The sequence below is a fragment of the Anopheles moucheti genome, chromosome 3 (assembly GCF_943734755.1).
Source record: "Anopheles moucheti chromosome 3, idAnoMoucSN_F20_07, whole genome shotgun sequence".
NCBI lineage: Eukaryota > Metazoa > Arthropoda > Insecta > Diptera > Culicidae > Anopheles > Anopheles moucheti.
In genome coordinates, this window is record NC_069141.1 from 37,287,487 (window position 1) to 37,315,103 (window position 27,617).

Consider the following 27,617-nt stretch of genomic DNA (forward strand, 5'->3'; position numbering starts at 1 on the left):
CGTACCCGTAATAATGCATGTATTAAATATTTTGGTGGTATTTCGATTCAATAAGGAGATCATTTGAGTAAATTAACTTACGCATTTTTCTTCTAATTTATTTGAATAATCTTTTAACAAAAATGACAATATAAAAATTAGCCACTAAAGCGCTTGGTGTTTTTCAAATTAATATTTAATATTATTTATTTTTTAAAGTTCCTGCTCCATTTTGTTTTCGAGGCTATTCCTAACATATAAACGAGTGGAGTTATAGAATTAAGGCTCAAATCTCAACCAGAACATTTTTCGGCCAAAACCAGCAACAATTTATCAAAGCAAAATATTAGCAAGCGAGTTTTAAATTAACAAATCGAGATCTCATTCCGTACGATGCTGTAAAAAGATTCCAAACATCTCAAAATATCGCTCACACCTTAACGCACATCCTTAAAACATCGTTTTCATTTTCTCACCCTGCAACACAAACTCACTGTTCACTGCTCACGAACTCCAACTCCAACTCATCCGCGGCTCATTTTCTTCGTACTTTGTTTTTTTTTTTCACGTGTTTTCCAATTAAATTACGATCATTTCTCATCTCTTTCTCATTTCTCCTCTCGCTTGCATCACCTTTCGCATCTTGTTTCGCTTTTCGTGGTGTTTGTTTGCTCTTCGCTGATGAGATGCAGCACAGGAGAATGCATGATTACCAGCGAACAAAGAGCGCGTTTGCGCAGAAACGCACCTTGATTCGCAGAAACGCACCAGTTTTGATTCGCGTGCAGGCCACGCCCCCAGCTTAAAATGGCAGCAGCTGCTCCAGCACGTCAGTTCCAAGAAGCAGCTCGAACCGACAGCATCCCCAACAGAGGGTTGCTCGCTTGCCTCTCATAAGCAACCCCCACGGTGGCGCACAAGCGAAAGGACGGTGAGATGGTAGCGGTGGAGAGATGGTGAGAGCTTTCCACTTCCCAGAAACGAATTGTTACCGAAAGCTCCCCGATGGTATGGAGGGTCACAGGGGCACGTTGGAGCTACTGCTGCTTGAGTCGTTGATAGTTTGCACTGGTCACTTTAGTCACTTGGCAGGAAGAAGTGATGAAATCGATTTCCTTCCCCACCGGGACCACCAAAACATGCCGACTACCGGATGCGCATCGGAACTAGAACCTTATTTTGCAGCACGGAAAGGATAGCTGTACGTGAGAGTGCACCTTTTTTTTTGCATTGCAGTAGAAGCTTCTCAGGCTAGGAAGTGTTGGGGAGCTAAATTGGATTTCGGAAGCCTAGGATGCTTATGGAGCATGCTGCTAGCTGCAGTGTTTAGTTACATCCCCCGGGGGTTCTGGTGTGTTGTTTCGTGGTATTGGTGCCAGCACCGGAGCACCGGAGAGGCTGTAAAATTTCATCACCTTTTTAAGGCGGAAACTAGTTCGGACGAGGATTAGCAGTCCGTCCAGAGTTTGGTGGTGATTTTGTGGTTTGCCCGGTGATGTTTTGCAAGCAGCAGCAGCAGCAGCTCACTACTTTTACTGAACTGCAACGAACTGCTTTTGCTGAAAGGTTTACGATGCATCCGAGCACATGCTTATGTATTGCGAGTTTTAAAACTGCAGAACCCATTCAACCGGGAGGTGTATTGTATTAAATACGAAAATCTGAAGTACAATACCGCGTAGCAACAATCTCACCTTCTAATTTGGTAAAGAAAACGCATAAAGTAAAGCTCACAAGTGGTTCAACTTATCTCATTCTCAGTCCATTTCTGGCAACTCGATCAATGTTGCCACCCTTCTGCCATGGTTTAAAATATGAGCTCGTAACCATCACCGGCTCGGGTGTTTCCCTGAGGTTTTGTGGATATTTTTTCATCGTCTCAGCCTTGCGCTTATTCCACGGTCCCAAACGCTCTTGCTCTCCCTCTCTTTTGTGGCCAGCGATGTTCACAGATGGTGCGCTTGTTAGTCGATGCCTTTGTCTAAAATGTATCATTATGCTAAACAGCACTGTTCCAATCCTTCTCCCGAGCTATACGCTTGGCGGGTGTTTCACCCATAACATCTACCTTGCCACGATCATCGCAAACCCAAAACGCAACACAACGTAAAGATGATTCTTGCGCGAAATTAGCCCCTACTAACCGGGGGCCACTGCTCGGGCCTTAATACCGTAGTGCCCAGTTTCGTCCTTTTTTTTGTTTTGCACGTTGCCACTCACAGTCTGCCAATCCAGGAAGGATGTTGCTGTTTGCGATAGCGCGCACGCTGGCAGCAGCTTTTGCTTGCCGCTGTTGGATGTGGCTGTTGCTGCGTGCATGTGCTGTGTGTGTGTGTGGAGAAAATCGTCGCTTTTCATCGTGCGATTTTCCGAGCAGCTAATGGCTGCCAACATGGCGCTCACGACGACGACAACGACGACATTGACGATGGTGGCCACCGAGACCGAGGTTGATTGTTAATGTGATTAAAATGTAAATTTTATTGCTTAGTAAATTAGACATTTTCCACAGGCTAGATCCGTGCAAGGGCAGGAGACATTCAACCTTCTCCCGGCGGGGGGGAGGGAGGGTGGTCCCTTTCTGGGGTGTGTGGGACCCGAGGTAAAGCATCGTTTGAGCGAACGAAAGCTGTTGAAATGGCGAATTTATTCAATGTGAACGTCTTCACTTACGTGTGAATTTGAGATATGGTTTCGGAACGGATCTTTCGCTTGCCGCTTGCCGCCTGACATTTACCACGGTCCAGGGCTCGGTGGCGGAGTGTTTTTATATTGCATCGCTGACGTTGGCTGTGATGGTTCGAGTTCAGTAGATTACAGAAAAAGACAACATTGTCCAGCATCACATTAAGAATTGTTGAAAGTGAGATGACTCTAGCGATAATGGTAATGAGGAAAAGCGCCCGATGCTTTTATCGGTTTGGTAAACAAGTTAACACACGATTTTTGAGGTTCACTATTTTGAGGACACTATTGCAAAATTTGATAAATTTTTCATCAAATGACCTATTCGCTTCAAGAATAAGTTAATAAAGCTAAACCAATACTATGCCTTATGTCCTAAACCACTTACCGAATATTTTTCAGATTTGGCTTCGGAATTATGGAATACATCACCACCAATGCCTCATACCTTTTTATATAAATTCAAGCAAATTCTTTAAAATATACTTAATCTTCTAGATCAATACGTTCATTGGACTATTTCGACACCTGTTTTTCTTGATCTCGTGAAATTATCGAAAACGAGGATGAAGCATGCTTTAGTAAACACTATATTTTGAAAAACACGAGCATCTCTTCATAGCAGTATTCTAAGCATGTTCTATTAGGAACGAACGAACGAACGATGAACGTCAAATTTAAATATCATTTTGATTTGATTTTTTTATGCCATTTAGTTGATGAGAGATCAGTCTCAGGAGCTGATCACCGAATTTATGTATAATCTGTATTCACAGCAGTAAAAAATTAGATTAGGGCAGAAAATTAAAGAAATCATTTCAAAAAGCATTACACAGAGAAACCTAAGGGTTATAAACAATTTCGAAGCTTAACCTGCAAACGATGCAATTGATCGTGCAACGGAGTTGGTCTAAGACACTATTTTCGGAATATCAGAAACGGAACAAAGAAACTACCGATGTTTTCATATTTTGTTAATTCAACGATCGATTGGTGAGATCGAGCGAAACCTGTCTTTTAAATTAGTTTAAAATGTTTCTTCTTGTGAATGATATTATGCTTCAGAAATAATAAATGGATAAACGATTCGGAACGGTTCAATGGTATTTTAACTTATTGCAAATGAATAAATTTACTTATCTCTAAGCTAACTGATCATTTGAATTGCTCAGGATACGAATTAAACTATTCTCGTTTCTTGTGGTATCACTGAAACAAAATTGTATATTTCGGAAAATTCCAACAAATGTACGAATTTTCCATAATTTAATTTCTAGTTTTGAAGAGTTATGGCAGTTATTTGGTAGTGGCCCTGGTTTCACACGACACAACCGGTTTAAAATTCAATTCGGATCAAAACTCCTTACTCAGGACTGTAAGAAGCGAAACAAAAATTACAAAAACATTATAAAAAAATAAAGTCAGCAATTACAGATCCTTTCCAAGTTGTTGCGACGCTAACGAAGAAGCAGAAAAATTGTCATAAATGCGTTATCTTTTAACATTGTTTTTACAAAATTTAAACTTCCAAAATAATGATCGGATTAAGTTAACTATTTAAAGATATTAAACTGATACGAGCAGTTGTCTCTATAGCGACATTTGTTTTACGATTGTCTTTTAACTAACCATACATAATTGTTTTTCACTGATTCATCAGAACATCAGCAGATGGCTCAAATCGTTTCGAAGAAGTAGCACAAGATTGAAACAGATTTCAAAACCGATGACATCTAGTTCTCAGGAAAGGAGCACGATGCGGAAATGGAAAAACTTTCGTTTCGAAATCCGAGGACCATGATGAATCGGCGTAGTACAAATCCGTCTCAAACATTCATCAACCCCGTACACCACTACCACCGATGCTAGGCTTGTTCCTTACCAGCCAAAACATATGTTCTCTTCAATAATGAGCATGAAATCGAACATATTTTCATCTAACGGTTTCGGCGAGAGTGTGGAAAATTGGAACAGTTTATGAAAATCTTTCTACCAGTTAACACTCTCCCGACACTGTTTCGGCACGTTTTGGTGGCGAGTAAGTAATTCGAGACTTTTAACCATTCGAATGGCGATGTTTGAGGAGTGCTTGAAATCGTTAAAGCGTTTCAAATTGTTCGGTTTGCTGACAGCGACCAGAAACACTGACTCTCTCTGTTAGCTCTATTTCACGCCAATGGATGAAAATGTGATTAATTGTTGTGCGTTGCTAATCGTACCAGTCCGGAAGTGGAAAACCTACGCCTTGGCATTGTGTCTTTCATCAACCATCGTTTGTAAGGCAGATGGCAGATGATGTTAAGAAGTTGTTAAACATTTGAGTTGTTCTATTCTGTAATTAAAATATAAAGAAAATGAGTCACAAATACAAGATCCCTTTTTCGTTATCGTTTACTGAAAATCAATTCATTAAACTCTATCTAAAACAAGATAACGAAGCGCATCTTAGAGTGCGTAACAGCAGGAGTGGAGAAAAACAACTGTCCGCCAAGCGCATCTGGCACTGGGAGTGGCATCAAACCATATCGCCAACGTGCCGATATTTATAAACACGTTAACATCAAACGTAAATCTATCACAGATACATTCGTCCCCATTCATCCCCTGCGTTGCGCTTAAAACCGAAGCAAAAACAGACCTCAGCGGCAGATCAACAGTACGTTTAGGCCCGCTCCCGACCCAAATACTCGGGCCTTATCCATTTCATAATTGTGTGTATCATCGTTGATCATCACCGTCAGCGTCATGCATATGAATGAGCGATTTTCTAATGGGCACATAAAAACATGATACACGGCAAGCAAACAAACGCCGCCACCAACGCCTGAAAATGCGCGCGAGCACACACATCTTAGCAGGAAATAATCATTCTGGCTTTGTGGCGCGAGCGCGCGCGACCTGAGGGCGTTGGTGGTCGCTGTTCGCCCTACCGGGTCTGGCAACACTTTTCCCTGCCGATGCACAAGCCGCTGCTTCCGGTTGTTCCCGCCTGGTGGCGGTTCGGTTCCGTCCCGTCGTCATTGTCGTTCATTCCACCCGCGAGAAGAGGGCGCGAGCAATAAAAGAGACCTCTATCCTCAGCCAGCGGCAATCGAGCAGCGAACCAACCGAGGGCGGTAGATCAGAAGAACCGATTTCGGTTCGGGGGTAGCAAATGCTCAAAACTTTTCTCCAGCCAGCCAGTGCCTGTTTAGTGCCACGGATAGATTGAAAACTAAGCGACCGATCCGACCGTGAGGGGGTCAGGACCGGACGCAGGACCGACGAAGACGATCTGGTCTCGGATCGTAAAAATATGTTTTATTTTATTATTATTTCCTTGCCTGATGTTTTGTTTTCTTTTTATGATTTGCTATGAAGTTTTCAGTGTAAATTTTTAATTCATCCACCGTTGCGACGTGGCTCGCTCTTCTCCTTCCGCGTGCGCAATTCGCCATTCGTTGGGTTGTCGCTTTTCCATGAGCAATTTTAAGCATATCGTGTTTTTAGCTAGTTGTGTACTGGAACAGTATGTTCTGGACTGGTAATGGCTAAACAAACTTCCCAATTCCCGCGAGCGAGAGGCGAGCTGGAAGTTTTGTTTGCTGTTCCTTACTTATCTTCCATTCCATTTGCACTGCCTTGAACATTACTTTACGATCATCATAAGCGCATCATGACTTTTCCTTCCTTTCTTTTGTGAGCGAGTGTGTTTTGTTTTTGCGTGTGGTAGTTCTCATCACACAAATGAAATGTCTTAATCAGCAGAAAAATACTCTCACTCACGACTCTCCCTTACGGTGTTTATGTTTGGCCAGCGCGTGGAAAACTTCTTCGATTCATAACCGTTTCTTATTGACAACGGCCGGGGCAAACACAATGGAGGTCCGCCCGGTGGTACGAGCGGATGGATTCGGATTTTCGTGGATCAACTTTATGACGGTTTAAAAGTTTTATACAATCATTTTACTACTACCGGCGTGAGTGAGGGGCACATAAAAGGCCAAGCCGATGGGTGCGATTCCCATCGGTACCGAGCGCTAGCGCTAAAACGGAACCAAATGGTGGTAACATACATCTAACAACTTATCTAATGAGATGATAAAGTTTTTTGCCGCTGAGCGGCAAATAGTTGCTGCTACTGTCGAAATGAGGTTGCAGTCGTTATGAAAGCCGTAACAAAGAAAAGCGGGAGCCATTCTTGGTGGGGGTTGTGTAGGTTGAGCGAACTTTTACGACTTTCATTTTAATGCCAATAGTGTTTGTCTAGCAAGGATCTTGCATGCATGGGCATAGTTGGTTCGCGTATGATTTAATTAAATCGAATAAAATATTTCCTACCGCTAGGAAAGCCTTCACAGTTACAGTAATTGCCAAATGAATGTTACGTTCGGTAGCAAACCTCAATACGTTCGTTAGGGCTCATTCAATTATTACGTAACGCTGATAGGGAGGGGAGAGGGTCAGTACCAGCGTTACGATTTGTTACATAGGGGGGAGGGCTGGTTTAACTTTTTGTTACGTAACATACAATAAGATTATTTTAGATTCTCGCTTCACAGTCTATGTATGAAAAATTAACATATTTAAGGGATTTGGATACAAATTCCATGTCATCTATCTACTTGTCGTTTGTTTAAAGGTCAACTTTAATTGAGTTTTGAGTTTTCCTTCGTGGTCTTGGTCTGCTGCAAGAGTCCTCTCAACCACCTACGATTGAACGCCGTCGTTAGCCAATCCGTAATCCTGGTCTGTCTGGGGTACCTATCAGCGTCAGCCATCTATTTTAATTGGGCCTACCAAGCTTCCTCTGTCCATGAGAACGACCTAAAACGGTTTTTTGAACAGGGTCGTCCGGTGTCATTCTCATGACGTGACCAGCCCGCCGGGGCCTAGGCTGGTCTAATACGCTGTACGACGGTAGGTTCGCCGTACAACTCATAGAGCTCATCATTGTAGTGGCTCCATTATCCTTCCACACATACGGGGCCAAAAAACCTTCTGAGCATCTTCCTCTCGAACGCGGCTAAGAGGATTTCGTCAGTTTTGGGCGAAGTCCATGTCTCACGGGCGTATGTAAGTACTAAAGCTCTATAAGTTCTATATACTCCCAGCTTCGAAAATTATTCAGTACTCTAAATCTACTTTACCAACAAATGTATTTAAGCTTTCACCATTTTTTAGATTCTTTAAATCTGTGTTTAATAATAAAAAGTTAATCAAAAAGGTGAATGAATAATGAGAATTAACAGAAGACAACTACGCAAAAGAAAGGTTGCTGGATAAATAAAAAAGGAATAGTACTGATAAATAATTTATGTACGAATTCTTGTTCTTAATAGATTACATCGATTCGTCATGTAATGTAAACTTTAAAACGAGCTTCTTAACCCTTCTCAGTGGGCGATTAGGGAATGAATCCTTCGTTTGGGATCTGTGGTGTTAAAGACTTTTATACGAAGCGTCTTCCAGAAATAACTATCTTTATCCAGAACCTATCCAACCTAGGTATAGTTAACTTGGTACATGCCAATGATGAATTATATTGATGAAAGATACGGACAGTCTGAAAACAAACATTAATGAAGTTAATGAAGTATCGTACGCAGAATCGTAGCTGTATAAATAGAAGTAAGTTCTAAAACCACTTCAAGTTATTAGAAACGATGAAGCAAGTCAGCCTGGCGTGAGTAGTAAATTTATTAGGCAGTATGTTTGTTTCTTTTTGCATTAGTCGAAATACGATGGAATTACATGGATTACTTAAGAAAATTTCATTTTTTTTCAAACAAGGGGGGGGGACTGGATGGAGGGGGGTTGCGTCCAGTGTTACGTTTTGTTACAATAGTGGGGGAAGGGGGTCGAAAATTGACAATTTTTGCGTTTCGTAATAATTGAATGAGCCCTTATGTTCGCTACAATAGGTAGCCTGTACCACCTACATTGGACCTCCCGGAAGCGAAGGCACGTCGGAACAAGCGATCCGGTACGCCCAATATATAATACAACCGTTGAGCTGTCAAACGCAACATAATCAGCATTCTCTCAGCCACCCTCGGAATGACAAATGCAACCGAAACGAACAAATGTCGGTCTGAGGTCTTTTGCTGCACCATGCGAACGTGTGGAACGCATCTGCAGGAGCTAACTAGACCGCCATTCGAGACCGCATATGTTACGCGCACGATATCCTCGCGGAACAGGAAACAAGGTCGCTTGCTTTCTCCTTTACCGTACGGACACGCTGGCTCTCCGTAGCCTTGTGAAAGCACTATTTATCAGTTGGGAGTATTTTTTTTCCTTTTTCTTCGCCATCCTGCACGGCTTTCGGGTCGGCATGAAGTCGCGAGACTATGATTTAGTTTCCTCTGTCTGATTTGTTTTTTGCCATGTTCCGTAACATGATTGATATCATAACAAGCACGGAAAGGTTCTAATGAGCGAAGACAGAACTAAGCTAAAGCATGGAAAGCAAGAAAAGCAAGATAACAAGATCCAGCACTCGTGACGAAAAGGAACCTTAAACAGAGGGAAATGATGGAGAAAACCGAAACGAAACACACTCAAAAAAAAAACGACACTCGCAAGCGCACTTTATGGCACTGATATCAACTGGACTATTCCTTCTACGGAGCATAAAAAAAGCTACTAAAAAAATGAAGGCGACACTAACTGATGTGAAGAAGAGCAGCGAGAAAGATGGAATCCTCGCACAGTTGACAATCGGTTTTGGCAACGAGCGTGTAAAAGGAAAGAACTCCACAGCACCGGTCCCGACCGTCATCAGGAAAATTTATGCCTTTGTTTGCCAGTGATGCATGCGCAGAAGATGCTGATTGTGAACATCGGGAAGTTTTCCTCCAACCGAACCGGAGGTGGTAAATGGAAACCTTAACAGCAGAAGGCAACAAAAAACAGAAAGACACCACAAAATGGTTCAAATCGCTGCGATTCCGGTGGTGCGGGTGGTGATACAGGGAGCGAGGATGGTGCGCACGCCCGGCGAGTGAAAAACTGTTGAAAAAGACACTCTTATTAAAATTTCACACTCCAACGAAATAAAAATATTTATGTAACGATGCCCGGCTGCCGATGCGGTTCAGGCTGTGGCTGGATGAAGATCGCGCAGCATTATCTCTCACGTGCTTTGCATGGCATGCTGTAAACGACTGATGGACCAGGTTGACGTTGCATTTGCTAAGGGTAGTTAGAAAATGATGATTTATTTCTTTTTGTACTATTTAAGTAAAGGTGAAGATTTACTTGTTTAAGGTAGCCACAAAATATACAAATATTTAAGCTAATTTATGTTGCAATTAAATTTGGAAATAAGCCAAAAATAAGATCCGGTTGATCCAATCCAATAATATTGAAAATAATTGTCTTGAACATGTTGGAAATAATTATTTGATTACTAACTAAAGTATTGGTAATATTTATCTTAAGAAAACACTTACCTCTATAAAATCTGAGAACAATAAAAAATGTATGAAAACTCAAGGATACTATAGCCATTGTGAATATTTTGCCATTGTGACTTTCCTTTGGTTAACACTGAACGCTTATTTGCTTATTCAACGGTAAAAAATGGTTTTGTCAACGAAGCACATCCTACATCGCTTTTTTTAAATATCATTATTGTTTGCATAAGCAAAAGGCATCTTCCTGGGTGGCATTTGTGTGCATTTCCGCTTCCGAACCGCATTATCAACAACGAGACAAATGTTCCTGTCCCGTGCACATTTCTTACCACTTGCCGTAGCCAGGACCGCAGAGACCGTAGACCCTCGGGTTTGTAATTTGATCCACAAACAGTCCTTTCTCGTTGGACTTATTATCCTGTGCGTTATGGTTAATAGTGTTGCTCTAAACACGCTAAATACACATACACACAATCCGAAAGGCAATTAGATCATCTTCTGATGCCGTTCGTTTTGCGCTCGATTGCATTTGTCTTGAGTCCCATTTAGAGCGATCCGGCTCCGTGCTGGCACTTCCACACCATGCCACGGAGAAACGCGCGCAGGATCGCTTGCGTGTATGTGTGTGCGTGTATGTGTGTGTGTAAATAATTTATGCGCTCTTTTCGCACTCCACCGTGTCGATTTATGTTGTGGCATAAAATGTGTCAAGTGCGGGCCGAAGATACTCGCAATTCGCACCAACGATTCGCTCCCGACGACGCATACGCCGGTGCTCCAGACCGAAAGCAAAATGTACAAATGACCCTCAACACTACCGAAAATTAGCAGCGCGGATTTCGAACGACCGTCTTTTCGTCGCATCATCGCGCTCCCAGCGACTCGGACGCAGGGTTGCGCGAAACGTGTGAGAATCATAAATTTATGCTCACTTGTTTATGCTCACCACCTTCTACGGTGCTGCTACGGTGGACCGCGAATCCTCGGGACCGATTCGGCGATTTCGTTTTTCGACATTTCGTACGGCTTCCGGCTCTACATCTCTTCATGCCGGTGTGCAAACGACGTTAGCAAAGGACGATAAAATTTTATCATCCGAAAATGTTCCAATAACGTGCCCGGGAAGCAGCGTGAAAATGAACGGGTAAAACGGATGGCTGGCGCGTTTTGTCCTTTCGGACAGGTGGAAAGGTTCAGCTTTCTGGCCCGGTAACGTGTCTACGTGTTCGGATGTGCCGAACGGGTCGAGTGTGCGCCCCGTTTTATGGCGCACATAAGCTTGCGTGGAGCAAATTTTGTTTCATCGAGTTTATATGAAGAAAAATGTGCCGCTTTTCCCGGTTCGGAAAAAACAACATTGGAAGATGGCTGTAATTGCTTATGGAAATGTGTTACATCCACTGTTTAGATAAACAATTTAATGTTCTCTACCTTTAGAATTAGAATGTTGAGTTTGAATTTTCTCAAGCAATCATTTTCATTTTGATTTTTTGTTTTTGCTCTGCTTGGAAAGATTCATCGTACAACATACCATGTCTCATGAGAATGTTTGCCATTTTCCCATAATTAATTTTGCAATCCGATAAGCGTGCAAACCTCCATGCCCAATCGTAAAATTGGTATTTCAATAAACCTCGCGAGATTATGTGTTCTCAATAAAGCGGGACAACTTCGTGGAAATAATAATGATTGCCATCGCTAAGCATTCCTGCCACGTTGCCAGCAAAGCACACACGCTTGGGAAACGCAACGCCACCGGGAGGGAAAATGCTGCTCGCAATAAGATAGATATAATTTATCGCTTTCCGTTCATCGATTTGTGGTCGATTGTTATTTGCCAACCGTTGCCAGCAGACCCTTCCCGCCCCCACCCACCCCATGGCACCCGGCACGGTTCGGGGCGTTTCGTTTGAGGATTTTCCGATGAGTTTTTCCATCATTGAGTCCCTGGCCATTCGCGAAACCTGGGAACACGCAACCGTTTTGTTCCGAAGCGTTCGCGTTCGATAATCGAATCAAGCTCGAATTGGCCTGCGAACGTTCCGGCGCATGGTTTGGTGGGCTCGTAAAATTTCATTCCAAATTGCCCATCCATTGCCCGCCATTGTACTGGTTCTGGCAGTACCATTTTCCCGTAGCCGTTTGCCGTTGGTGGCATGAAAACACGTCGAAAACGGCGCCAGAGTTCGCATTTCCGCTTCCCAATTTGTGAAGGGGGAAAAACCGTTTGCACATTTTTCTGCCAGGTCTGATCGGTCTTCAGGGTTGAGGATTTGCTTTCTTCAATTTCCCAATTGTCCTTGTCCGCCGAGAAAGATAACGACTTTTGTTTGAGTTCGATTCGCCGAAGCCACGAAACTTTTTACGAGCTTTTTTTTATATTAAATTCTACTCAATACCACCAGCAGAAAGCAGAAGGATAATTCTTGCCCGATCTGATTACGGCTCATCCGATGGCGCGTACGGGCGTAGCTGTAAGCGCCCCAAAACAGGAAGTGACCACCGTGCCGGGGTGGTTCGGGTTTTTGGAAGTTTTCCTTATTGGATTGCGATTACTTTATGGTTGGGATAAACTGAATAGTTTATTGATACAGTGCCGCATCGATGACCACCCTAAGAGCCGATATTTAATATAACGCATACTAACAACGCACCTCGAAGAGGATCAAATTCGATTGTGAGCGAGCGTTGTGGGTTGAAGAAATCCGTTAATCGTCGGCATAAAATAACACACAAAATTGAGCTACACGTTAATAAGTAATCACGAGTTACATTGCTGGTCCTGCTAAAAGCAGTAAAAATTCTATTGAATTAGTTGCTCTAGATACTAATACGGCTCGGAGGCCTAAAATAAATACAACTTTACATAACATAACATTCCTGTCAATTGTAAAATTCAAAATAAATAAATTAAACTGTGTAATGTATTTTAATACAGTTGAATAATTCCTTGAAAGGTGTAAGAAGTTAAATATCAATTTGGTTAAAATTCCCCTCAAAAGCTTAAAGTTTAAAAATTCGGTAAAAATTTGATTATAAACCTTAAAACAAAAAAAAAACACAAGTTCTGATAATTATCGAATAACTATTAACTTTTTTAATTACATCTTCCTCCATTTTGTCGAAATTAAAGATTTTGAAGAGAGTTTCATCAAATTCTAAGTTGAAATTTATTAATTTATATAAAAATAGTGGAGGATACTCGAGGTAGGTGCTACTGTGAATAATACACTAGTTTTAATTGTAGTACTAAAAAAAATCACTTAAAAATATCAACCGACAATCGTTATTTCTTTTTTAAAATATTCTAAAATATGTATATTATCTCAAGAATACACTCTCAGTTGGATATTTAGTGTTGATATCCTTTGAAAATAAAAATGAAATTCCTTTACTGACAAGCTGCTGACAGTGTCTATTAACACTACAGTTCTGTTAGATTAATTATCTATTTAATAAATCTCAACTATTCTATCGAAAGAAAGAGAATAACTGAAATGTAATTCTCTAGAATTTTTAGTCACATATTAAAACTAATTAAACAACTGCCATTCGTTCGTTATTTTTATTGCTTGCACCAATTTATGTGAAAGCAGTGCACTAACATGTTCGATATCTTAATTTCTTGCACTTCGGGACACAAACTACTGCTAATGAATTTTTGCCCCATTCCTGCCGATCATTAGCAACATCCCGTACTCATTGTGGGCCGTGAACATGTGTGCATAACCCCCCCTCAGTGCAACACGGACGCGACATTGAATGCAGTCTGTAGCGTTACGCTCATTGTGTTACATTGTGCCGCACTTGAGGAACAATCGTCACTATCTGAAGCGTTTGCCGCCTTGCCGGAAAGAGCGGCACCGGGAGCGTGAGAAGCATAAAACATAAACGCCGTTGGCCGTCGATCAGGCTGGCGTCAGTTGCTGTTGCAAAATGTTTCCAGAATTGTCTAACCAGTCTATCTTTGGTCCGGCTCTTGGGATGCACCCAAAGAGTGGTGGAACAAAACCGGGCAAGGGCAAGGATCGCCAACCGATACCCCTTTTTTCCTTGAACGACTAGTTACGCGATCGTAAATCTTGCCGGTCGCTGTCATTAAGCATGGCGATAATTTTTAATTAGTGGCTAATTTCCGCTCTCGCTCTCGTCCTTTACGCAATTCGGCGGACGCATGCAACGCAACGCGGTGGTGGCGACCCTTTGCGCGGTTGCTTCTTTTTCCGACCTCAAGAACGGAAAGATGCACTTGCACTGCTCGCCGGAGAGATTTTACGCTTCAAAAAGTGCATAACCTCTCGGCCTGGTGTTTTCATCATCACTTTTATCACTTCCGACCCTAACCTTCATCAATACGTGCGCTCAAACCTTTCTCACTGCCGCGACAGTTGCCGCGACATGTGTTAAACAGAACCGAACCGATGGGGGATGATTTTGTCGTGAGAAAGTCGGATCACCCAGGATTGTGTATGTTTCTGTTTTTCAAGAAGCGTTAACCTCATCACTTGATCGTTCAATTGATTCTTTCGGGTTGATCGTCCAGCTACGAAGGGAAACAGAACCATGGGAATCTCACGCTTTTCAGGTGGTTTCATCCTACCCTAATAGGACTCTTTCTTTGTAATCTATCATCAAAAGTGACATTTCGTATCATACAGACGGAGAGTTTTCATGTGTTATTGTTTGGGTTTTTATTCTCTGTATCACACCAGACAGGGGTTTCAAAAGGTAGAAACCGATGTAGAAAACGATCGACTGTGAAATCAATCTGTCAATCAAAATCCTGACTTCAAAGCGGGTGGTAAAACAGCCGGAATCTATTGAAAGGAGCTGTAGAACCCGCAAAAGACTGATAAAAAGAGAAGAACAAAGAAAGGGTAATTATTAACATAATTTTGTAGGTAATGATGGTTAAAAGGGGTATTTAAAACACACATTATAAGATGAGCATAAGACAAGATTGTAACATTCACAACAACAAGGTTAGGATTTTGTGAAGAATATAGCAGAATAATTTATATAAACATAATCATGGCTCATGTATTAAGCGATATTCTATTTATAAATACGCAGGCATAAATTGGAAATTTATAGACCTGCTTGAGCCGGAAAACAGCAACTCATATGCGTGAGGATCTAAATCATGGCAATAATCCTTAGACAATGAGTTTATACTGTGCTCATAGGCGTGTTTCTCGAAGCAGTTAGCATTAGGCTGGTCCATCGAATCTCACATGGGACACGCCACCAGCTCGACTCGGTGCATTTCTACACAAACGGCAATAAAGTTGGTAACGCATTTGAGGATTATCGGTAAGCAATAATTGATAATAAATTTCGATACTTTCTGCTTTGCTTTTTCTTCGCTCGACCCACTCGGAAGCTCTTGGCATGGGAGGGCATTTTTCCACCCGCAAACGGAACAGATATTGTATCGGCCTCAATGCTCGATACTTATTCTTAACGAAACAAGCTTTTTCCGTGTTTCGGTGAGTCTGCAGGACGGGAAAATGCATGTCTTTCCCATCGTTGTCCAATGCATGGAACCATTTCCCGGATGGCGCAATCCCTGGAGCGATAGAAAATGCGTCTTCTCGCAATGAAACGCACGGTCCCTGGTGATTCAAAGACGTGTCCAGGCGTACACCGACCAGCAGCACCCAGTGCAACCGAATCACCGTGTCCGGAGTGGATAGGTTGAACCGACCAAAAGCCCGCATTCAATTTATTTTGCTCTGAACGGTAATAAAATTAAACAAAATCACACTTATTTCGATTCCCATTTGCCTTTGCCGAGCAGATCCAGATCGGTAGTTGGATGAGGAATCAGGCCGGAGCATTTGATTGTTTTTACAAGCAGTCACCTTTTTTCCCTTCGAACGGGAGTGCGTACGGAACGAGAAGAGCGCAAAAAGGAGTGACAGAGGAGCGGACCTAAAGTTACCGTTCGATCGAGGGAACTCTTTCCCGTTTTCGTGGTGGAAAAACGGAAGATACCGAAGGGGATTAGAAAATTGAATCAAGTGCACAACGCCGGGGTATTGTGATGGTATTGGGACGATTCTAAAGTTCGGATGTCCGGAAATACTTGCACGGGTTCACACTAATTTCATTTCCTTGGTAATTTTTTGCCAAGGATATAACCAATGCCACGAGCGTGACGAGCGCGAAACCGGGAAAGGTCAAGTGGGAAGCGGGAAAAGTTCACTCTCGATAATAAAAACAACATTATTAGACGCATCCCTTACACAGCCAGCGCCGAATCCATGGGAGTGAAGTTGCACAATACGGTTCTGTACCGCCGGGATTTGCCCCCTGGAGAGATGTTTCCCAACACTTCACGGCAAAGCGGGAGCGGACAGAGCAATCGGTAGACAAATTGAGACACGCACCCTATATCGGCATTACGGCATTTTGCTGTTCAGATTGAGATGGTAGATTGTTATCAGTGTCGGTTTCACAAATTGCACAGGCGCATGATAATGCCAGTAAGGGTGTGCCGGGTGTCCTTTGTGCTTTTGCTCCTTTTTATTCACCACAGCATCCTGTTGGCGGTGAAGTGTTTGCGTTAGATCGTCACCCTTACCACCGAGTTACCTACTGCCGACGAAGAAAGAGGGAAGGATTGCCTTGGCTGCGTCTGCTCACTGCCATCGGAGCGAGAGCAAACGAGCGTCAATAGCTTGGCAGAGGAGTTAATAAAATCGCACTTTGCTTTGGGTATCTGCAACCCTGGTGTGCCATACGGTGTGAGGTTGTTTGGTAGAAATAGGGAACAAGTGTAATTTATGTAATTGGGACACCCTCGACATGTGATACGAGCGGGAAGGTTCTGCCGACTCGATGATGGTGATGGTTAGCTGGTGATGAGCTGTTGGCACGGCCTGTTGGTACGGACAAGATTAACTGTGGGGTGAAATGCGGCAGCAGGGTGACACAACACTGCCAACGAGATGTCATTTAAAAAAGGGGTCGTTGTTTGACTTTGTTCCCGGTGAGTAATTAGTGGTAAATCTGTTCTTAATCCACAACGGTACAGTGATATTTTTTATTCAATTATTTGTGCTTCAATATATTCAAGCGAATCACAATGTGGAGGTGATTAGTAGCAGTTTTCTTGCTTGTAATTTTAATTTATTTTTATTTATTGTTTTGTTAAAATATAACATGGAATTAAATTTTGAGATAATCATGATAAATTGTTATTGAAAGATTATTATGAATATTTTAATTGGTTTGTTGCATATAAACATAATATATGCAATATTGAAAATTGATAATAACTTGAATAACTAACCAGTAATGTATGGAAAAATAATGAGTAAGTATTTGATTCGCAAATATTAGGAACTTTTGTTTATTTCCATCATTTTATCAACAAACCATTAAATTTTATGTGATGGATAATTTATTTCCTTATTTTTCAGGAAAATGAAAAGAATAATATAGGCGTTACATTGTGCAGGATCGCTGCATTAATGATTGTTAACCTACAATTATTTGAAGCCCTGTAAACATTGCATTACCACCCTATCTATAATTAATGTTTACATGTTTATTCCGCATGCCGCAACATTTTTTTATTAATCTCCTGAATCCCAACTAACAGTGGAACATGCTCACCAACTAAGGTAGATAAGGCCGCCATATACATGGATATACTTTGCGTTTTATTACTTATTAATGAAAACTCTAAGTCTCATAATAGTCTTCCAGTAAGCGAATCGAAGCCCTTGAGTGGGAATAAATTCACTGATGTGTTACTTGACTAACTTCACGCTGAGGCCAGCTTGTAACATTGGCTAGCAAAATAGCAACACAAAAAATCTCAACCTTCTGAACGTCCTAAGAAAAGTCGCACAAAATAAAAACCTCACCCTAAATGCACTTTAGTTCGGTAGTTTGCACATGCAGTTCGCCTTATCTTCGATGCGGGGAGTGTGAAACGGGACGGGTGATGGAGGGTGAATAATTACGTGTAAATGAGCGTGAATAACGCTCATTTGTCATGTCACAGAGACGTCCATCTGATCGAAACAGTCATAGAGGTGGAATTCACACCGTCACACTCACGAGCGCTTAGCAGCGTTTGGCCGCACTAGGCCGCACACACCCCGACCAAGCTGAAGCAGAATGCACAGCGCGTTGCAATGATTAAACGGCTCTTTTATCTTAGTCAATCGATTGAAATTATGTGCAAAGCTCGACAGTGCACCTTGGATGCACTTTGCGTGCGTGCTGTTATTTTATTGTTTTGTCAATCAACTGTCGCACTAGCGTTCGTCTTAAGGGATGGCGTACTGCTGGGACAAATCAGTTACTCTGCTTACTTTCCTTGAAGTTCTCGATGAATGAATCAGAATCATTTAAATACCTTCTAGTGATGCAAGAACAAGGAAATCGAGATACGAATTTATGGAAAAGTCTTTATTGTATTTATTTCACAAATTCCTACAATTTCATTAGAAACAGAACTTATCGCACTAGGGTTCAGCATTTGCCAAAAGACTCTGGAAAGTCTCCTACTCTCACCATCGTACCACCGGGCCAGTTCAACGTCCACAAGTCGGACGCAGCAGGAGAAGTAACGTCTTGTGCAGCTTTGATCGCCTTTCTCTCGCATGAGCACGCATGTAGGTGGTCATGCAGATCGAGGTGGACGATTCGGCGTCACCTGATACTGAACAGCATGGTAATAATACTCGAAGTCCAGAAAAAAGACAACGATCAGAATTATAAGCACGGTGAACTTCTATACCATAACTGAGGCAAAAGCACACACATGCGCCCATGCGCCGTATGGGGGCCAGGAAGTGCCCATAGTCCCAGACGGTGAACGCAACTTCTTCGGTACTCCACTCCCGAGCTGTGACTTCGGGATGTTTATGATGATTTTGGTGAATCGCTTCTTCGTTTGAGCGCGCACAACGGGTGGCCACTGTTGAAAACGGGCTCGATAGAGGCAAAAAAGAAGCCATTACGCCCGGGTCTCATCGCCAGCACAAAACTGGCTCAGCTCGGAACACTCGCTAAGTAATGGGACCAACGCAATCGCCCCACCCCCCTCTTTCGAGCGGAGAGATATTTAAATTATACAAAATAAACAGCGAATCGATTTATGGCACCACCCGATGGTGTTAGGTTGTGGATGTTTGTTCGAAAGGTTCCTCCCGGGAGCTCGGGCAATCGTCCTTTTGCCTTTCTCGACGATGGCACAGCCAACCCATTCCGGTGCGTTAGGGTGAATTAATCGCTCATCCTCCTGCTCATTCGTTCAATGGCAAACTCCCAATGGATTGCAAAGCCAGAAGTTAAAGTACCGTGCGTACGTTACGTTACGGCGTAATGTTTGGAATGGATTAAATGCGACAGCAGTGTAGAGTATCCGAAAGCATGAGCAATCTTTCAAATCAGTGTTCGCAACAGTGATTTAATTTCACAAACCGTAACTGCGGGATTTATTGTTTGTAATGCAATATTTAAGTACTAATCCTAAGACGCATTATTTCATGAGGAATATTAATCTAAAAAATCTTATAAAAATTTTCATTTGTAATATTTTAATATTTCAAAATGTAATATTTTATTGAAAACGTTTTTTTTGCAACTGGTAAATATTAAAAAACTAGTATACAGGCAGTTCCCGAGATACGCGGTTCCTCTTATATGCGGCATTCGGAGATACGCGGTTTTTGAAAATTTGACAGATGAGCTAGTTTATAGCAAAACATCTAAGCAAAAATTTAAAAACTGGTTGAAAATATCTTTTTCTGTCACATAAAACATTTTTTTCTAACTTATTTTAATATAATCTTTCTAAAAATCGCCTGATTCGCTGGATAAATTAAGTGCAGAAAAGCAAGTCGACTCTGTGACTTTGAAGTATAAACGAAATTGCACCAGCATTTGACTTGCGCGGAAATTCGAGTTACGCGGATTTTTCCCGGGTTACAGCGGTCCGCAATAATAGCGTATCTCGGGGACTGCCTAATCTTTGAACGAATCTATAGTTAATAGAAAAGATCGTACAATCAATTAACATTCTAAAATGGCCTTGTTCGAATTCCTCAAGGATTTTATATCCCTTATCACATATCTAAATCTGTAAATTTATTTATTTTAATTTGACTTAAAATTTTGATGATAAGCTGTCCAACAAATAGAAACACAAAGATTGCATCGCTTTGTCTTGAGAAACTATTGACTTGTAATTTCCGTTCGTATAGACAAGAGATCATTTGAAAGAATTCCGCTGCGGAAAAGGAACTTTATAAAGCCATTGCAAACTGTAAGTTTAAAAATAATTAAAATAAAGCATCAAAACCAAGTAGTTGTTATAAGCCATCCAATTCAAGCCTAGCTTGCGTTTGGCGGCGTAGATGCCAAATTGGACGGCAGATACCGACCGATGATGGCTGATATCGCCCCCCAGTTGGCTGCGCGTTCTTGAATGCGTCGGTACAAATTAGCCGGTATAAATTATTGCATTTTACGATTTTTCGCCTCGCGTCGCTAACCGCACCGATACGCAGTGGGGAGTGGCTCATCGGCCGCATCTTGGGCTACCAGCCCGACCCATCCCAAACGGGCTACAACAAATTACCGTCCTCGCTAGCCTGACGTGCCCATCGCAGTTTTGGGACTAGGGTGCCCCACGTAAACGCTCCGAAGGGGTGAAATGAAATTGTATCAAACACTGCGAGCAGAATATTAACAATTTCATCTACTTTATTCTTCCGACCTGGGTGCCTGGGTCTGACATGGTTTCTGGGTTCGTTAGGTTTTCGGACGTGGGTTTCTCTTCGAACAGTGTGCACGGGCTGGTGTGCATGGAGGGCTCAGATAAAGTTTTGCTCGGTGTTCGCTGATCGTTAGCGGAATGGAAATGGCCATTAACACTTTCGTTACGAGAAGCTATTAAAGCTCTCGCTCAAGTTACCGGCATTGCATTATTTGTATGATAATTTTGAGGGCTTTTGTTTAGAATCGTAAAATCTGATGCAAATTGTGCAGAAGAATAACGTAAAATAATTTAAGGTAGAGCAATAACAGATCGGTTTTAATTTAGATAGTTTATTATTGATACTGCTGGGGTTTGCGTTACTCCGAATCTCATTGAATGACATTTTTCTAATCTTTCACCATCTCGCCATCTCGCATTCCGTAGTACTGCATCCAAATCGATGATATTTCTGTCAGGATTTCTTTTCGCCCCAGAGATCTCACAGTGAAAGTCAACAGCAACAATAACAAACCTTTAAGCTGAGAATCTTGATTTTTTTCTAGCCAGCGTGAATTTTTTTACCTTCTATGCTTAACAATGATTCAATTGTCACTCCAAGCAATCATTCATCCGATTTCACTCAACATATAGACCAAACTTATCCATCCACCATCTTCCACTTCCACGGACAACGTTCACTCGAATGGTGCTCGAAGATGAAATCGGCGTGGGTTATAGTTTGATGAAATTATCAGCTCCCTGTCATCGAATGGCACGAAAAAGATGACAACAAAACCATCGGCACACAAAACCGCTCACATTTTAAATCGCATCTATTCACTGTTACAGGTTTATTCGCTTTGCTTTGGTGAAAAGAGCCACCAATTCCTACACAAAAGCACACGGATAACGATGATTCCTTGACTTTCCCGTGTCAAGAAGCGGGGTGTGTTTTTTTTCGCGCTCAAATCTTCTGATTTAAGATTGTCCCAAACAAAAACGGTTCCAGCGAAACGGCTCATGCGTCTGACGTGCATAGTTGGTTCGCTCTGTTGATTAATTGTTTGTCATCAATCATCACGAGTTCGGTTTTGTTCCGGTTGGAGATCGCTTCGCAACACACCACTCCTACTCATGATCCACCCGTGCACGATCAGTGTTGATCGCAAGCGAGCGACCATTCACGTTCCGAGCCCGGTTCCAGCAGATTGGGTTAAAGTTTGCCCCGAAAAAAAAAACAAAAATGTGACACGTTTTCAACGCACATTCGCATTATACGCTTCTTAGCTTCTGGTGCAGTGGTACGGGAAGAAGCGTAATCCATTGGCTATAAAGCCATTTTCGGTAATGTTCGGGTGTAAAAGTATCATGTTTCAGCTGCGCATTTGCAATCGCACGTCATGCACTGTGTCACTGCATTCGTGGTGCAGAACGACGGTGCATCATTTATCATTCGGTTGGTGCCCAATTCGATCGATTCTTCAATTTGGCCACTCACACCACACCATGCAAATAATGGAATTTTTGAGCTGCTACATCCTAAGATATGAAGAAGAGGAAAAGTCGAAAAGAAAAGAAAAAAACATCGCACAGTAGCTCCGAGATCTGCTCGATCGATTACAAGCGAGTGCTTCAAACAAGTCGTGTGGACATCGTGTTTCCATGTGGAATTCTTAGGTCATACATACTGCGCGGATTAAACAGCTGAAATAAATTGAGATGCTTCGATACGATCATGCTGGTTGGCTGTGCTTTTCAGGGCAGGAATGTTCGTTCCATTAGCCGTTTACCATTGTAGGAATTTGTAAGGATTAAGAAAGAATTTTATCTTTACAAGATCTTAAAGTCCTCTGCAAGATATCTGAAATGCTAAAGTGTTACAGTGGAAGTTAGTCTCCACGAGGAATGTTGAGTCATCTTGAATTTTGTTCAAAAGAAGTAGAAATGTTGTTTACATGGAACTGAAAAGAACTCCTTTATTTAATAGTATGTTTTACTTGGTATAACAATTTTGGTAATTATTCGATGAATTGCTTTCTGTCTGTCTGACTGTACTCATCGTCACGGTCACATATCAATTAGGTGTAGAGAGCAGCGTTTTCTTCTCAATATCATTTACAACTGAATTTCTATGCATCAATTCCTGCATGTGGTAGCACAGTTACACTACTTCCTTTACTGCTTACATTCAATTTATAGTCTCCATGCGTATCTTGCTAATATTTGAATAAGTAACAGAAAAAAACGCGAAATGAACCTGAACATCATAACTGCTAAATAAATTAAATAGTTTACGTCCGGAGAGTCTGTGGCTTCCGACAGGGGAAATTCTTTTTGCTAAAGCATAATGCACGTACAACTCGCATTTTTCGTGTTAATACTGATGAATTCGGAACGAAATCATTCATCTCATGACTAATCAGACCGTGGTGACTTTCATAGACAAGCCGCAGCCATGCCCGTTGCAAAATCAGTTCGAAGGACTGCTCGGAGATCTAGCTGGACCCGGTGAAGGTGAAATAGGAAGTGGAAGATGTGACGATTGCAGCTGAGATTGATGAGGATGCGGCTGTGGTATTTGGTATGGTGCAAACCGTGAAAAGTGTTTGGCCCGAGGATCTGGCGACGGCGATCCGGAAGAACTCGTTGGGGTTAGTGGTGTCGTTGGGGACATGATGGACGTGGAAGGTCCCATTGTAGTTGAGGGTTGTGGTGGCGGCGGTGGCGAAGTATGACGGGAGCTACCGGCGGAAGCTGCTGCTGCAACTGCTGCCGCCGCTGCAGCGGCGTTCGGTAAGAAGCCGGGAGGTAGCTGTGGGCTAGCAGGCCAACTGGCCGAGTTCTGCCAAACACCGAGGTTGAGTGCGCCCAGACTCTGCGGCCGTTGGTACATCTGGGGAAGCAACAGTTCGCTGTACGGTGAGCGACCCCACATCTGCAGATGCTGGCGCGCTTTCTCCAGCAGGGCTGCCGAAGAGGCATCCGACATCAGCTCAGGACCCGGTCCGGATGCGAACTGTGCCATCAGCGGATCGGGAAACATGCGCAACGGCGATCGCATATGCTGCTCGTAAAGTAGGGCATCCATCGGGTCCCTGTTGGTGGGAAATTAAGAGAGGTAAAACGTTTCGGTTAGCTTGAGTGATGAAAGCAATTATCGAATGGTAATGAGGTGAGCTGTTAATCATTGAACTCGAACGATTACGTGCAATAAAATGGTAGCGATTAAGGTACTGTTGCGAGGAAAGAGAAAAAAAAAGAATCCCTGAAGACTTAATGCTAAATTCGTACTAATAAAATGGAGAAAAACAGTCAAACGCTTTCTCTGAACGGTTTAACAAACCCCATCCGGCAAACAGGATGCAGTTCCGACAAGTCGGACATTACAGGAAGGGAGAACCTTGGAGACACCCTTTCGGCAATGGTAGACGGAATCGGCACACCGACACAGCGGCAATCCCGTTGCGGCGTAAATTACAGGGCGGCGCTGTAGGCCCTTTGATGAAATTGTACTTTTCAGCTCCTTTCCAACAGGCCAACAATTGTGGCGCTGACCGTAGGGCTTCGCTTCGTGTCCGCAAGGGCAAGACAAATGGAGAGAAGCGCGCAAAAATCTTCTCGGAATGGGGATCCCTTCCTGAAAGATCGTCCACGCCGTGGGCATCGATTCGTTGCATTTCGTGAGTGCATCTTTCGCTCACTACCACCGGGGAAGGATATTGCAAAAAACGAGTTTAGGGCCAGCGGTAGCCTTTGGGGTGTGTTGCATCCTGAAAAGCTGTTCGTCGCCGGATTGTCTCGTAGCGAACGAAGTCCCCTGTTTTACCTCAGTGCGTAGCTAATGATCCCGGAGATGGAAACAAAAAAAGCTAAACCGATCTTTAAGCATGAGATGCAAGTAGAGCAGAAGTGTTGCTTGGAAGGCATCTGCACGTGCTCATTATTTCAGTTTTCAGATTGATCCACCGAAAAAAAAAAGGAATCATGCTTGGTTTTGGAATGTTAGTTAAGCTTCCAATCTCTTTCGTTTCGTGTGAAGTTGCGTGCTGCAGACAACTTCACACCTAACCAATCTTCATCATTATCATCAACACTTAACGATGGTTTGAGATGGCCAGTGGCAACGTCGTGCAAATTGTGACTGTACGCTTGCTGCCCAGGATGGACAAAATTTGCAATTTTCATAAAATTTGAAATTCTTTGCCGTATTTACATGCTTAGAATATTGAGTTTCGCTAATGTGGTCAATGCTGGAATATACTATCCGTAATATCTTTGTCGAGAATGGAATTTATACAATCCTGAGTTTATAGAATTAGTTTGAAAATTTGTAAAATAACTGCCAAAAATCATTTTAAGGTTTTTTATTATATAAACCTCGCACTGCCCTCATCTGAATTTATTCTGCACTGGAGCTGGCATTTCCCAACCAAGATGACGCGCCACTACGTCTGGCTGGAACAGCCACGTCGATACCTTTCCAAAGATCTTCACAATTTCCCGACGCCGATGCATGCGGCGAACGATTCGGCGATCATTTTGGGCTGTGAGTAAATTATCGGGTAAGATCCTTTTGCGGCCATTCCCGGGCCTTGCGAATTGCATTCACTTTTCCACCCATCCTTGCTCGCGTGTTCTACCGTGCAAATGCGTTCGTGGTGCGTACCAGTTTTTCGAAACGAGTTCTGCATTAAAATTCATCAATTTCGTATAAATTACCCACACACTTCGCACGGTCACCCGCCCATGATGCCCGTCCGAGGCTGCCCATTGCAGAAGCTGCTGAAAATGAGCATTCATCAGCATTTCGCGGGGGGGGGGGGGTTTCGGGTTACCAGTTTCGGTGGATGGTCGCACGGACGCACGTAACGCGAGACTCGCATGCATTTTTATCAATCATTACCACTCGGTGTGGCGCGCTGATGATGTATGATGGTGCATGGACAACATAATAATTTATGTTTTTTTTTTCGTTGTTTTGTCTTTTTTCATCACTCATCTCCGGTGCGTCCTGCCGACCGTTTGCTGCTGCCGTACTGCATTACACCAGCACCTTGGGTATTGTTTTTCTCTCGTGTTCGGATCTTCGTTCCTTGGGCACGGTTCGGCCAGCGTCCGAAACAAAAAAAAAACCTGCGAAGACAGCCGAACGCGGCCCTAAAGTGTCAGAATAATTACGCACCACTTTTAACAACCATTTAAGTACTCGGGCCCCAAACCCGAAGCCTGATAGCTGCATGCCGCCCTGTAATCATCACATTTGGAAAGGATGAACTTCACCACGTTCGCGTATTATTTCGGGTCGGTTGGGGAGATTGGTTGCAGCGACCAAACCGATGGGATGGGTAAGAGAGCACTCGGGGTGAGGTGACTTTTGAAGTGGTTTTTCGAGTGCATTTATGCCAAAACAATGCACCGAATGCTGGAAAGGATGGACTGCGAGTGGACTCAATTGCGGCGTGTCCCGCAACACATATGATATGGCGGCGATGCGTTTGTGTGAAAAGAGGTGAAAATTTAATGAAATTAAGGTGCGAAAAAGGAGGGCTTTCTTTGGCGGCGAAAATTGCATTGACAGTGGGCTTGAGTCACGATCACCGGTGGTCAAAATTTATTTTTTAAAAGAAACAAAAAATAAGTTTAGCTCTTCTTGAACATTATAAGCTCACACTTTTAGTAACTAACTTCGTGAAGAGTATTGCTCAGTTCCACTGTTCTGCCATCGCATTCGTTATCGCTATCCTCGCAGTAGCACATGCAATTCAAACTCAATTACATCATTGTACCTTTCACCGGTAGGAGCAACAACGCATCAAGTTCGTTCTAACGTCATCATCAAGTGAAAGTTTAATGGTTGTTCATGTTGATGTTAATTTTTTAACCTGAATTATGACTTGAAGCAGAGCTGAATTAAAACCTTTTGAACGAAAAAAAATCAACCACACTCCCATATTTCATTGTACCACCCCACGAACGCCGCAAACTTGTGCTTTAGTTTTTATCCACCCCTTTTGGATGCCTGCCTGTACCATCCTGTACCGAAGAACTGTTGCGTGGTGCATAATTTGTGCCGTTGCAACGGAAGTGCAGGAATACAAAAACTGCAAACGCGGATCGTTGAAAACATCGAAAAGGTGGTGCTACAAATCCCGCTATCGTGCCCAACGTGCCAGAAGTGCAAGATGACCGAACCGATCAAGTTGTTTTTTTGTTGTTCTTCTTCTTGCAGTTTCGATACTCCCTTGCGTCATATTCCCTTCCCCGGTTCATAATTCGAAACACGGGGAGTCCCGGTGGCGTAAAGGTGTAGCAAAACGCATCATCAACAACGCGCGAATCGACAATGTAAGGTGTGCATGGGATAAATATGGTGTAGCCGGGTGCAACGGGCACCCGGGCAATCAATCGATCCGTGGCCGCATGCAAACTTGTCGATTTCGGGTTCTCATGTGCAATATTTTCCTCCTCCTGCTGGACGTTTCCCCACACGAGCCCAGAACGTGTTTTACATCCGTTGTTTTTAGCCGTAGCCTCTCTGTTCACAATTTATTCAAATTACGCGTTAATTACGCCTCGGTTCGCTACCTGCAGCACATTTCCGAATGTATCGCCTGCAGAACCGCACTGGGAAATTGGGTGCCCGGTGCAAAGCGGACCTTGGCTAAACCTGCTTCTGGGGCCATTTTTCTTCAAATTAACACTTCACGCGCGGATTCTTTGAGCTGATTTAGTGTTGCATCCACACGCCTGCCTCGGTCGGGTCTGGCTGGTACTGTTGGACCAGTGATCTGTCAAGTGCATCCTCGGAAGTTCACAGTGCGGTCCGCTGA

General features: G+C 42.9%; 1 protein-coding gene across 1 annotated transcript in view; it reads right to left on the minus strand.

The window, feature by feature from the left end:
• Positions 1–23,257: 23,257 nt before the first annotated feature.
• LOC128302266 (T-box protein H15-like) overlaps positions 23,258–27,617 on the minus strand; it is a 53,758-nt gene continuing 49,398 nt past the window's right edge. The window contains exon 6 of the mRNA XM_053039049.1: positions 23,258–23,882. Within this exon, the coding sequence (XP_052895009.1) occupies positions 23,258–23,882 (625 nt within the window). The remainder of the gene's footprint in view (positions 23,883–27,617) is intronic.